Raw genomic sequence first — 15,032 nt, 5'->3', positions numbered from 1 at the left:
CCTGGAGATGCTAATGACTATGTAAAGGATATTACTGCTAGAATTGTGACTTTAATGACTAGCAAGGCCACCTAGGTTACAAAGGTAGGCTGGTGAATTATTTGCTTGCCCAATAAATACCTAAACTTGGTTAGTTCATAAAAGGCTGGTTTATCAGTAGTTAAATCATTTATTCTTTCTGACATAGACAAGCTCCACCATACTGTCAACAGCTCCTCAATACTCATCTAACACTCCTCAATAGTTTTAAGCTAAAATTGTTTTGCAGACCTGAACTTTTCAACACCTCCTCATATATTAACATTTCTTTTACCTCCCTGCTACAAAGTGAAAATAGACAGGGCATGTGTCCCGTAAACTTATAGTCTACAGCATCCTGCTGTGAGCTACATGTGACAAAAAACAACTGTTTGGACATCATTTCAACAGCATTTTTGACATTTCATTTTTTTTATACATGTCTTCTTGTATAAACTGACTTAAAGGTGTATTTTGGATCTGCTGTTTTCTTATACTAATTAAATGTCCTACAAGGGTTTGAAGAAATCATATTAGGAAAATGCAAATAAATGGAAATAAATTAAAGGGGCACTTTCATGGTGTTTGTTTTATGGGACTACACCCAAATTGATCCCCAGGCTCTGGATATGGGTACGAATCAAGCATGAGTACGTGTGTGTGTTTGTCTATGAGAAGCTGGCATTTGTCAGGCATCTGGTTGGTACAATGTGTTCCCGCCAGGCGACAGGTGTGTCTCTTTAGCAGTCTCACACACACTCACGCACTAATTAAAACCCTGGCTTACTGTCTATTCAGTTTAATCTGCTCACTGGAAGGTAGCCATGGCACCCAGAGGCTTCCAAGGTTGTGTGTATGTGGTGATCACCGTGATGTTTATTCATATATATGTATGTTGGTGCTGTTTGTAAAGAATGTGATTTGTTAAAATGATGCTTCTTTGAAAACCTGGAAGCAAAGAAAGGAATTCCAAAGAAGTGACAACTTAATATTTTACAAAATTGGAGCTAAAGTGAGAAAAATGAAGAATATGAGCGATGAAGACATAAAATAAAGTGTGGACTTTTTAAAACTCTGAGAATCACGACTCAAAATAAAATAAATAAACAAAACAAACATTGTCAGGATGGCAGCAAAATCCGTAGGTATTGTTCAGTATTAATTAGGTCTTCCCAGATGTGCAGGCTACCCATGTACCCCCATATATCACAAATGTTGGCTCAGAGAAGCTAACAGTGTTTCTGTATCTTAGTTTGTTTCTTAAATAAATAACAAAAACAATCAATTTGTCAGTTTTAGCATTTGGTGCCATTTTGATTTTTCCCCAAAATGTTGCAATCTGTGCTCATTATGAATTTATGTGGTCCAAAAGGACAATAGGTGAGGTTCTACAGATGAAAACAGATGAAAAGTGAGCAGAAAGGTTTAGCTAAGTGTTATTAAACACCTGAGGTGAAAAGTTCAGAGAGGAAAAGTGTCAGAACCTGATAAGAGAATATAAACCAACATGCCACAATGATAGTACCTGACACCCTAAACCATTTCTTCGCCCGCTTTGACCAAGAAAACAGGGACACCATCACCCATCCTGCCGTTACAGAGAGGGACGACGCTCCCATCCAGCTTGAGAAACATCAGGTCAGAGCCACACTGTGCAGAGTCAACGCGAGGAAAGCAGCTGGTCCTGATGGTGTAGCCGGTAGAGTGCTTAAAGCATGTGCAGACCAACTAGCAGAGGCTTTCACCACCATCTTCAACCTCTCACTGCTACAGTCTGTAGTACCATCCTGCCTTAAGTCAGCCACCATCGTTCCAGTGCCCAAGAAGAAGACAGTGAGCTGCTTGAATGACTATCGTCCAGTTGCTTTAACACCCATAATTGCCAAATGTTTTGAACAGCTCATCATGCCACACATTAAAGCTGCCATCCCTGCAGACCTCGATCCACACCAGTTTACATACAGGGCAAACAGGTCGACAGAGGATGCCATAATAACAGCTCTTCACACAGTCCTCACACACCTGGACAGTAGTAACACCTACAGTGGGGCAAAAAAGTATTTAGTCAGCCACCGATTGTGCAAGTTCCCCCACTTAAAATGATGACAGAGGTCAGTAATTTGCACCAGAGGTACACTTCAACTGTGAGAGACAGAATGTGAAAAAAAAATCCATGAATCCACATGGTAGGATTTGTAAAGAATTTATTTGTAAATTAGGGTGGAAAATAAGTACTTGGTCACCTCAAACAAGGAAAATCTCTGGCTCTCACAGACCTGTGACGTCCTCTGTAAGAAGCTTTTCTGTCCCCCACTCTTTACCTGTATGAATGGCACCTGTTTGAACTCATCATCTGTATAAAAGACACCTGTCCACAGCCTCAAACAGTCAGACTCCAAACTCTGCCATGGCCAAGACCAAAGAGCTTTCGAAGGACACCAGGAAAAGTATTGTAGACCTGCACCAGACTGGGAAGAGTGAATCTACAATAGGCAAGCAGCTTGGTGTGAAAAAATCAACTGTGGGAGCAATCATCAGAAAATGGAAGACATACAAGACCACTGATAATCTCCCTCGATCTGGGGCTCCACGCAAGATCTCATCCCGTGGGGTCAAAATGATCATGAGAACGGTGAGCAAAGATCCCAGAACCACACGGGGGGACCTGGTGAATGACCTGCAGAGAGCTGGGACCAAAGTAACAAAGGTCACCATCAGTAACACACTACAACGGCAGGGAATCAAATCCCGCAGTGCCAGACGTGTTCCGCTGCTGAAGCCAGTGCATGTCCAGGCCCGTCTGAAGTTTGCCAGAGAGCACATGGATGATACAGCAGAGGATTGGGAGAATGTCATGTGGTCAGATGAAACCAAAGTAGAACTTTTTGGTATAAACTCAACTCGTCGTGTTTGGAGGAAGAAGAATACTGAGTTGCATCCCAAGAACACCATACCTACTGTGAAGCATGGGGGTGGAAACATCATGCTATGGGGCTGTTTTTCTGCCAAGGGGACAGGACGACTGATCCGTGTTAAGGACAGAATGAATGGGGCCATGTATCGTGAGATTTTGAGCCAAAACCTCCTTCCATCAGTGAGAACTTTGAAGATGAAACGAGGCTGGGTCTTCCAACATGACAATGATCCAAAACACACCGCCCGGGCAACAAAGGAGTGGCTCCGTAAGAAGCATTTGAAAGTCCTGGAGTGGCCTAGCCAGTCTCCAGACCTCAACCCCATAGAAAATCTGTGGCGGGAGTTGAAAGTCCGTGTTGCTCGGCGACAGCCCCAAAACATCACTGCTCTCGAGAAGATCTGCATGGAGGAATGGGCCAAAATACCAGCTACTGTGTGTGCAAACCTGGTGAAGACCTATAGTAAACGTTTGACCTCTGTTATTGCCAACAAAGGTTATGTTACAAAGTATTGAGTTGTATTTTTGTTATTGACCAAATACTTATTTTCCACCCTGATTTACGAATAAATTCTTTACAAATCCTACCATGTGGATTCATGGATTTTTTTTCACATTCTGTCTCTCACAGTTGAAGTGTACCTCTGGTGCAAATTACTGACCTCTGTCATCATTTTAAGTGGGGGAACTTGCACAATCGGTGGCTGACTAAATACTTTTTTGCCCCACTGTATGCTATTGTGTACTTCACACACATGGAGAGATGCCAAACTGACTTTCATTGTTCTTGTAACAGTGACAATAAAAAGCTATTCTATCCTATTCTAGTAGACAGGGAACTAAATCTCCCCACTGAAATCTAGGGGATAGAGAAGTTGAGAGGAATGTGGAGATGCCCTGAATTAATTTAAACATCTACTGTGTGTGTCAGGAAACGGAGAAAGTGATGTTTGGCTGTCTAAAAATTAACAGCTTTGACTTGTTTTTGGCATTTGCATGAACTTTGTTCACACTAGCCTTTGATATTTCCTGTAAAGTCAATGTTTCCTGCATCCTTAATCTGTTCCCCCAAAGTCTCTGAAGATACTGGGAAAATGTTGGAGGCTGTATAACATCCATCTTTACGTGAACTTGCAGACATTGTAAAATATGTTTTCATTAATCTATTAATATTTACATGAGGCTTTTTTGTCAAGCAGTCTATAATCTTCAGAAATTATTGCTTGAAAACATCCTGATGTAGCCATATATGTGATATTTCTTGATATATGTATGATCCAAATCATATCATACATATACCAAGAAATGACTGTGTTGCTATAATATTGATGTGGCAAGTATAAACATGCCGTGTGGTTATTTTGCAATGATCCATTTTGTCCTGGTTAGTATTGTCTCACTTCTTTTCCCCCTAATTATGAGTTCAATTACAAATAATACAATCATAGAATTTGTATCTTCAGCGTTCCTGATATTAAGGGAAAAGTATTGAAAATTTTAACAACATGAGACATATTTTTCAAAGTTAATGTAAATTTTAACCATATCTGGTAATAGAAACAGACAGTTATTATATAGCCAAATTCACAACCTGTGCTTCTCCCCAGAAATGTAACTACACATCACAGCAATGCAATAACTCTGAGTGGCACAGTGAGTCACAATACATATTCAAAATGTATTGTCTGTAACAGGATAAAGCATTAGTTCTTGCATTACTAGAGTAATGATAACATCATACCACTATCATCTTTACTTTTTTTTTTTTTTTTAAACCATTAAAATTTCTGTGAATGTTTATATTTGAAAAGAATTGGGTTTTTGCATGTTATTTTTACATGTCTTGTAAAATTTTATGTGACATGTACAGGTAAAATTGATGGTATAATTACAATGAGACAAAAAATTACACAGGAAATATTGTGGCTATCTTTAAAGAAGAAATATGTAAAAGAAATGTATAAATGAGTGGATAGTTTGAGCAGAAAAGTAATGACTAGAAATCATTAATTTATAGAAGGAAAAGTAGAAGGTGAAAAAAGGCAGTGCAAGTGAGAAAATACGATGATAAAAATATTCAAGGAAAAGTTAGAGTTGAGAAGGGTGAAAGGTAAGGTGAAAAGTGAAAGAATGGTCTGAAAAATAGAGGGTCGAATGACAAGCTGTTAAATACAGAGTACAGAGTAGAAAAAAGTGAAGAACAGAAACAGTAGATAATAAAGGGAGGACAGGATGATGGGAAGTTGGAACGAGGTAAGAAATTTAAAAAGGAGAAATGCCTTAGATAAAGGAAACAAGAGAATGAGTCATATTGATCCAAATCCACCCCCTCCTCTTCATGCAGACAAAGATGCTGGGGAGTCAGGAAGGTGGCAGGTGGAAGAATTGTTGGAGGAAGGATTTGGTGGCTTCACTCCAGTCTGGCTGTAAAGCTCTGCAGGAAGAAAAAAAAATTTTCCTTACCAGGGAGGAGAGAGTCGGAGTAACATTTCGTGAAAGGACACTCACAAAGGGAGCAGCCACCTGCTGAGTAATGCCTTTTGATTAAACCAGAGAGGAACTGTTGTTCCTGTTGAGTTGCACTTTTCAACTTCAAAAAGGCCTTTGAAAACTTTTATTCAACATTTAGCAGTCCAGCTGAATTAGCTAGTTTCTAATAACTACCTTATCCAACTACCTTTATAGTTAAAATCAATAATTGTAGATTGTTGATGCAGAATAGTAAGAACTTACCTTACATGCATGGTTTTGCATGTATTGTTGGGATTTTTACATACAGAAAAAGGAAAGTTCTTTGGGAAAAAAAAACACGACAGAGATTTTGTCATGAACTGACAAAAAGAGCACAGGAGGAAGTTTAACAAGTTTATTTGCAGGGTAGTTAGAGGATACAGAAATAATGCAGTGATGCATTGAGATCCAGGTGAGATGGCAAAGGTATTTCAGGTTTGTCCGAGGCCACATATACACACACCCTATCGTAATTGCTCACGGAGCTCAGAAAACACAGAAAGGTCTGAACAGAAACAGATTATTCCAAGGCAAGGACGGACTGAAAAGCACAACAAGACTGAGGCCAAGTATGTTACCTACTTATGGCTGAGTGGCTGATCCAGCCTTACAGGTAAGTCGGCAGCCTTATTATCCAACGATCTGCAGGTGAGTCTGGTCAGCTGATCTGCGACAGGTAAACAGCCAGCAGGAAAGTGTAGGAACCAGGAGGAGCTGCTAACACACACGCATACACAACAGGGACAAAAGAACGAGACAAAGACGAGGGACACGAGGAGAGAAGATAGCCACTGTTGCTAAGCAGCATTTTAGAGACTTTACATTCATACAAAGTTATTGCATGCTGGGTGGTCATATGTTTATACTGGAGGTATTTACCCTCTTTGTTGTGATTAGTATTGGGGTCATTACCCCCAAAAAAGTAATGTATTACACAGAACAGAACAAGTAATGTAGTATGTTACTTAATTACTTCAAGAAGAAAGTAATTCATTTTACTAATCACTATATTATTTTTGCGTTTCTGTGTAAAATTACCTGAAAGCCATTGTCATTGATTACCAGTTAACAGTATAAACCTAAAATGTACACTCCCACACGTCAACACAAATCCATATCTAAATGAGGACACACATATTATCTTTCTCCTATTATTTAGGTATGAACACAAAGCCGACAGCAAAAAGCAAAGATGAAAACCAGCACAGAGAGACTTCAAAGCGATCGCTACAGTAATTATCCTGTAGAAACATGTTGAAGTTTTCAGTTTTTTGGTTTTTTTTAACGAGAGAGAAGACAAATATGCTCAAATTATACATTTTCACAATTTATTATCAAATGGTTAGCATTTCACATTAGTTTTACATGACGCCATGGACCTCCATCTCTCTGGCTCAGAGACAAAGGCTGCCTGTCATGGGCCGGGTGAGTGCTGGGTTTTTCCACTCTGCTGGGCTCCACCTTCAGGCGGGGACTCCAATCAGCCTTCACACCTGAGTCCAATCAAGTCACCAGCATATAAGACCAGCGCTCACAACAGCCCTCTGCCATGTTACACAATGATAAGTCACTTGAGAGACTCAGCTAAAGACATTTTATTAGAACTGCATAATAATCCCCAAAAGTTGATTCTGTTCATCTGGACGTAGCGTTTTGTGGGAGAAACCTTTCGTCACTCATCCAAGTGACTTCTTCAATCTCAGCTGACTGCAGGTTTCCCCAATCTTATAAACAGTACATTTGCATAATGACTGAAACCAGCAGACTGAAGGAACAATGGGCTGGGAGGTCAGTTCCTTAATCTTAATTATGCAAATTCTCATGACCATTGATCAACAACCACTGATCAAAGACCACTGATCAATGGCCATGAGTACCATTCACAGGTAGTTGGAGAATGGCTGCAATCACAGCATTGTAAGATGGCGACAGATGTACCCTTAGGTAGGGATGGGTATCGAAACCCGGTTCTTGTTGAGAACTGGTTCCCACTGTTTCAATTCCTTGGAATTGTTTGCCATTTTTGCAAACGATTCCCTTATCGATTCCAGTCGCCCCGAATGACGTCACCACGTTGCGGAGCATCATGGCAGGAAACATGGCGGCTTAAATGCTCAAAAGTTTGATTATACTTTACGAGAACGGATGACAACAGGGCAACTTGCAATACTTGCAAAGTAGATATTTCATTTAAGGGAGGAAACACTACGAATATGCAAAAGCATTTGCTCACAAAACACGCAATAACCTTAAATGAATGTCGTGTTTTAATTCCGCTCCGGACTAGTGAATATCAACCCATCAGCAGCAATAACATTTGCACGTCCTCTCCCGTTAATGTGGCAGGTAAATAATCAACTAACAGTGCATATTATGCTAGCACGATCTGCCTTATTACAAAACCTGCCATTACTGTGCATTTAGGTGACCATGATGAGAGAGACAGACAGAGTCTGGCTGGCTCAGATGCTGGCAGTTCTCGCTGCAGTCCGGTAGCGTCTCCTTTCAGGCCACACTCAGAAAAATTATGGTTCTTAAATGGTTCTTCAGATATCTTCATGGTTCTTTAAAGAACCATCATACGTCAAAGAACCTTTTTATTTTGTGGATGGTTCTTCAGCTATTACAAATGGTTCTTTAAAGAACAAAAGGTTCTTCATCCTTAGCTATCTGAGTTTGTTGGTGTAAAATGGCATAAATAATATTCACTTTAATGAGGGTTTAAATTATACTGTGTGTTTTGTTTGTGTGCGGGGGGGCAGATGGTGGGATACTGAATATTCAAATTAAAGTTAGAAACACTTGCTTAAAAATATTCTGATGGCAGGGGTGGGTGCCAAAGCCTGAAGACCCCCAGCACCCACCCTGCAAACCCACTGATCACAAATAATGTGGTAACAGAATATAGAATTTATTATTAAGCCGTTTATGAATATGGTGAATTTATAAATTAACAATCCATTCGGGGGATATTAGACAGATTCAGATACTGATCTATATCAGATCTCTCTCTCTCTCTCTCTCTCTCTCTCTCTCTCTCTCTCTCTCTCTCTCTCTCTCTCTCTCTCTCTCTCTCTCTCTCTCTCTCTCTCTCTCTCTCTCTCTCTATATATATATATATATATATATATATATATATATATATATATATATATATATATATATATATATATATATATATATATATATATATATATATATATCATAATGATAATACTAGTTACTGTGAACTTTACAAACCACCCAGCAGTATGTAAAGTCAAATTATAAAATAATATAAGTAAATAATAATTGCACATGTGATCTGAGTACTTGTTTATCACTGCGCAATTTATTATTATATGTGTCAAGCCAAATAAATGACAGGGAGAGAGAGAGACGTTAGAACACGTAGTACAACCAAAGGGGGGGGGGCAACTGTAGGGATGCGCATGCGCACACAGATCGCGCGAGCCTTGAACTTTCTAACGGAAAGAAAACTTTCTCTCGGACGTTGCCAGTGGATAACAGTCTTCAGTACCTGCTGGTCTTTAAAGGATTCTGGATTCCTGGACTGTTGGAAAAGGTAAAACATTTTCATAAAACCTTTTTATTGTTTTGTTTTTGTTACTCGTCATTGTAGCTTGCTGTTAATGTTGTGCTAACAGTAATGGTTAGATACGTTAGCCTTTGACGTTAACGCAGTTTAGTATCTGGTATAAAGAACTGTTTTCCTAACAAAACCACTGTTACAATTAAGTGAAGGTGCTCCCAATTAATTTGGCCTGTAAAATATGTGGCTATATTGCGTGCTGCGTACATAAACTAATGTCAGCTAGACAGATATTAAAATTAATAATATGGTTAAAGTCACCAAAATGGCGCCTGAAGCCTGTTGTGTGAGCTCTGTGTCTGGTCTAGAAACTCAGAAATTCAGTAGCCTGTACTTTGAATTGTGGAGTAGCTGTATAAAATACAGCAATGCATAAGTGTTTTGAATAAACAGAAATGTGACACATGAGAAGTTGTCTTTGACTGTTACTGTATAACTTATTTTCAGAGTAGTTGACAAATTATGCTCCAGTCATTTGATGTTACCAAGATAATGTCCGTTTTTATTATAGTTAAATTTTTTTTATGTACATTTCATTTATCCAACATCATATATTAGGCAAAAAAGAGGTCATTATACTAACAAGACCAGATAATCGAAAGCATAAAATAATCAATATTTATCTGAAGAAGGCTTAAAAGTTAGAATAAACGGTGGTATAGTGGTTAGCGCTGCTGCCTCACAGCTAGAAAGACTCTGTTCAATTCCCGGGGTCAACCGGGTGCCTTTTTGTGTGGAGTTTGCATGTTCTCCCTGTTTCTGTGTGGGTTTCCACCCACAATCCAAACATACATATCTGAATGACAACCCTGCCATGGACTGGCAACCTGTCCAGGGTCTACCCCGCCTAAAAAAAACAGCTGGGATAGGCTCCAGCACCCCTCCGATCCTTATGATGATAAAGCGGCTTGGAAAATGAATGAATAAAAAATAAATAAGTTTTTGATGTCACAGAATAAAACAATGTAATGGCATTTTGTTTTGTTTTAACAGATCATGGTTTCTGTTTTGATCGTGTCTTATTGTTTTTCTGTGCCACAGACAATGAAATCGATGGATCGACACTTCTGCAGATGACTGAAAGAATGAGTGAGCGTCTTTTTCCAAAAGTGAAAGACCAAGTGAAATTTTTGTCTGCTGTAGAGAAGCTGAAAGAGTGAGTCTTAAGTTGACTGGTTGATTCACTGAATTGTACATTCATACAATCCAGTGTTTCCCCTCCCCTAGGTTTATGGTGTTGGAGGGTGGGGGGCAAGGGGTTGACGCAAGCCCTGTTCTGTTTCTCCAGCGTTGATGTGCATCACACACCCATTTACTTTCAAATTGAAATGTCACAGCCACTCTTACTCTCTGTTATGATTCTGTTTCTGTAGTTCAGCAGCTGTTATTGTACGTTTTAAATATGCGGATATTCCTGATGCAGGACACAAGGACACGTATATTCATGTCTTGTAACAAACTCTAAACATACTTCTTACTTCTTCTTGCAGTGGAAGGCAACACAAAGAAAAGCATACTGTGTCAGCACTCCAACCTATGTTTAACTGCAAAGTGCAGTTTCCTCCAGCTGTGCTCACTGCGTTGACCAATAAAGATGCAGCACTAAAGTCACCCACCAAGAACAGACTCAAAAACATGCTTATTCAAGCACTGTTTGACCACTTGAGTAATGAGACAATGTAAGTCTATATATAATTAAGATTTGATCCATTTAAAATACAGTATGTACATCAGAATTTAAGTTCATCATTCAAAATTTGCAGGTATCCCTCTCATGTGCAGTATGTAGACCTTCTGAGGACTGTCCTTCTGAGTTTTCCTTTTTTGAAGGAGAGTTATGGCTCTGGATATGTAAGTATTCCTGAAAAGCAAACATTGATACAATTGTCCAACAAATTGTCTTTGAATTGCCCAATTATTGGCTAATGAGTGTAACATGCTAACATTTTCATTGCTACATATTCAGAGGTTATCTGTTCCCTTGTGGCCACTACAATACAAGTATTAGTATTGTGATTTTTGAGGCAGATGTCGTGCAGTATGGTCAAACAATAAATAAAATATCAATTGCTCTTTTAAATTAATTGTTTCATTTCTCTGTGAATTCTCAAGTGAATGGTGTGAAATTCAGCATTATATTAGCTCTGTTTGCCTTTGTATCAGGATAGTGTAGTTTTTGTATTTAAAAAATTAAATTTGAAAATAGGGCAGGGATAGCTCAGTAGGTAGTGTGGTTATCCCATGATCGGAAGGTCGGGGGTTTGAATCAACTGAACGGCTACCCTGAGGTACCCTTGAGCAAGGTACCGTCCCTACACACTGCTCCCCAGGCGCCTGATTAGTGGCTGCCCACTGCTTCACTGAGTGAATGGGTTAAATGCAAAGAGAGAAATTTCCCTGTGGGGATCAATAAAGTATACATTATTATTAAAAGGTAGAGGTATTAACATATAGACTGAAAGATCATGACGAGTATGCTTGTAGGACATATTGCCATTAATACTTTATCTACCTTTTATAGTGTATTTAGCCAATCTAAAGTGCTCCAAACCTTTATATCATGTGTTCGATCAACTCCTAAGAGTTAAAGAAGAGATCTGTAAATAGGAACTAATTAGGTTATGACATGATTACAGCAAACCTACCAGCTTTATGTCACTCAAGGTTTTCTGGTAAATGTCTTGCATAAAGGGAGGACCTAGTTGCACCTATTTATGAATAATTAGTTACATTTTTATCATTTGTAGGATGCTCTGCATGAGTCTCTCAGGAACAAGTTTAAAAAGGAAAGAAGACCACTAGTAGACGTAGAGGAAATTGAAAAAATGAGACAGAAATACTCAGTTCCAAATTCAGGAAGAAAAAGATCATCAGATATCCAGCCCTGTATCCTTTTGAAAAAAACCAAGGCAAGTTAAATATGCTCAATGTTTGTTTGCCATTTTAAATTGTACATAAAAGTTAAAAGTATTGTTTGTTTGTTTTTTCTCTCAATATTTGCTAAACTTTTTAATAACCAGGATATCAATCCTCTTGACGATGGGGAGGATGAAAGGAGCACCGACCAACATGTATCAGTGATTAAGCAAGAGTGCCAAAAAACTAGGCCAAATGTGGATGTCATTCAAACGCACCTCAGGAAAATACAGAAGTACAGAACACACTACATTCTTCAGCATACTACTGAAGAGGTTCTACGAGAATTCCCATGTCTCACTATCCCTGTTGTGGTGAGTGTTTTATCAAAAACTGCAGCAAAAAACAACAATAACAATAGTGCACAGCAAAAACACGAATATGTACTGATGTGCTGCACATTTATACAGACTTCTAATAATCATGTACCTACAGGACAGGCAAAGTGACTGACTCAGCAGATTTCATGAGTAATAAAAGTACACTAACAGAACACTAACAGAAATTGCCACATTGACTATGTCTTTCTCTTTGGTTTTATTTTCATGCTACAGGATAATTTTGGACTAATCTGATGCCAATGATAGTTTTTTGGGAAGAATAGTCTAAACATCCCTTTTGCACAGCAATGTGTACTTGAGAATTAAAGTAAACAAATGCAAAATTATAATTTCTTCTCTAATGATAATTGATGTGTGAAATAATGATTGTTCTGGTTTGCTATATAATGGTATATATTATGGTACAAAGCTAATATGTATATGTTTATCCTTTATTTTAGCTTCTTGAAGAGGCTTCCATGTTACTTAAAACTGATGTGGACAAAAAAGTAATCCGAGGATTCAGTAAGTTGGCAGCGAAGCTTGTGTCAATAGCCCCAAACAGCAACCTTAAAAGCCTCTGCTTAAAATCTGTTGATGAGAGCCAGACAGACACTGAAAGAAAAGGTGAGGGCACTTGGCAATAATGAGCAAAAACATTTTTAACTCCTATCTCAGATACCACTTTTTAAGGTTTCACATACAGCACATTAGTAAACACAGTGTCCCTTACAACAGCGGTCCCCAACCCCCGGGCCTCGGACTGGTACCGGTCCGTGAGTCGTTTGGTACCGGGCCGCGAGAGTTGAGGCTCAGGTGTGAAATGTATAGTTTTTCAGGGTTTTTATCAGTTTTCAGCGTTATTTTGTTATCGTTTTTATCGTTTACTCGGTTTTCCTGGGTCTTTTCACGTGTGTTATGAATAAATTTTCTTTTTTTCGGTACCGGTACTAGTTTTATTTTGTTGTATTTATCCGCGACACCTTAAAGGCCAGTCCATGAAAATATTGTCAGGCATAAACCGGTCCGTGGCGCAAAAAAGGTTGGGGACCGCTGCTTTACAATATCCACAGACTGACATTTCTCCTGTCTCGTCTCTGCAATGATGTACTTTAAGATTTAACTGATATACCCTCGATGCTATATGTAGCATCGTTACATATGTAGAGTCGTTACTATACAGTTCCACCAGTTCTTTGAAGGAGAGTAGGTGTGGATTTCATCAAAAAAACGATTAATTACACCATTATTCGAATAAGTCAAGGAAATACTCTATGAAGATTTTCAGTCATTCACACAATGTTTATCCCAAAAAATGTTCAGTGGCAGCTAGACTTGCTTTGCAAGTTCTTTAGGACTCAAATTATTTAAAGCTAGCAACTTACAGAACTGAACAACATTCTGGGGGTTTTGTATAAATGCTTAACATTTACACTGAATTACACTGAAAAGTTAATTAGGTATACATTTACTGCACTAATGCTTATGTTCTGCAAGACATTCAACTCCTGATAAAGGCACTCATATGGCCTTTACACCTTTGTATTAACAAAATTGGCCAGAAAATACTTACATATTTCTCTTTATTTTTCAGGTCAGATGGTAAACACAGCTGTTCTTCTCCTGCCATCTATTTTCAAAGAAAATGCCTCTCATCTCTTCGTCATAAATAAGGTAAATTTATATATTTTTTGGTATGGTGAGAGGGGGGGGGGGTCTTGAACAAATCCAGTATTTTACAGGAGTTTTATACTTTCATTGGGACAGCTGTTGTTTATACTTATTTAAACTATACTCCTCATTTCAAGAATTTAATTTCTGTTTCAGGATCCACACAGCCCGATACCTACAATCGTACTCAGCAGCAGTGACGGCAAGCCCTTGAGTGATTCAACTGAGGTCAATGTCCAGATGGATGGACAAAAAAGGATTCTGGACAGTGGGGAAATGGACATTTCATTGGCGATGGGTATTGTCTTCTCCCTGTACCATGTCTACAATGTTGCCTATCCAAGTGAACTAAAAAAGACATTTTGCTTTTTGGAGGCATTTGTTCTCAACTTGGGAACTCTGACTACACCTGTACCAGTAGCTGTGCAAAGAGTGGCAAATGCATTAAATATCTCATAGATTGCCAGCATAGTGCAGGTGAGAGACTGAAATTATCCCAGTGTGGACTAACAAAGGACCATGAGTCTCACATTAAACTTAACTTACATAACTTAAGGCTGCAGTTCATTGATAATTTAAATAAAAAGATTGTTCTTGAAATAGTTTTACTGAAAATGCAAACATGCTGATGAAAATGTGTTGTTTAATTGTCTGTTATGAAAGTATTGCTATTTCTAATGTAAAAATTGTTGTTTTATCTATAGTATAATATTTATATGTATTTATAGTAAAGATATTTAATTATTACTGTTTAAATGACTTCTATGCTATTATTAGTAGTGGTGTTGTGCTTAGCATTAAAATGTCTTTTTCTGTAATACAAAGTGCCAATAAACCATTAATATATGTCTATGTGCTTGTATTTATTTTACCCTACTCAAATTCAATTTATGATACATTTTATTTTGAAAGATTTAAAATGGTTCTTTAAAGAACCACTCAAAAAAGGTTCTTTAAAATGGTTCTTTTAAAGAACCATTTGAAGGATCTTTTTAAAAATGGTTCTTTGAAGAACCATTTCTTTCAGTGGTTCATTGAAGAACCTTTAAAGGTGCCCCAAAGAACCATTTCTTGATGGTTCTTTGGGGCA

The 15,032-nt window shown here is 38.3% G+C and overlaps 1 protein-coding gene across 1 annotated transcript; it reads left to right on the top strand.

Annotated features, from left to right (window-relative positions):
- Positions 1 to 10,055: 10,055 nt before the first annotated feature.
- Positions 10,056 to 14,794, top strand: LOC146709985 (sterile alpha motif domain-containing protein 3-like). The gene is made up of 8 exons (XM_085457232.1): positions 10,056 to 10,191; positions 10,526 to 10,714; positions 10,799 to 10,886; positions 11,783 to 11,944; positions 12,056 to 12,265; positions 12,733 to 12,898; positions 13,866 to 13,945; positions 14,099 to 14,794. The coding sequence occupies exons 1-8, from the start codon at positions 10,109 to 10,111 to the stop codon at positions 14,399 to 14,401; spliced, it is 1,281 nt and encodes a 426-aa protein (XP_085313358.1). The 5' UTR covers positions 10,056 to 10,108; the 3' UTR covers positions 14,402 to 14,794.
- Positions 14,795 to 15,032: the final 238 nt, after the last annotated feature.

This window comes from Copadichromis virginalis, linkage group LG5, assembly GCF_057382275.1.
Source record: "Copadichromis virginalis isolate Kocher_CV1m ecotype Utaka linkage group LG5, C_Virginalis_male_GT1.1, whole genome shotgun sequence".
Taxonomy (NCBI): domain Eukaryota; kingdom Metazoa; phylum Chordata; class Actinopteri; order Cichliformes; family Cichlidae; genus Copadichromis; species Copadichromis virginalis.
The sequence above is the reverse complement of the archived record's forward strand: the minus strand, read 5'-3'. Positions and strand labels throughout refer to the sequence as shown.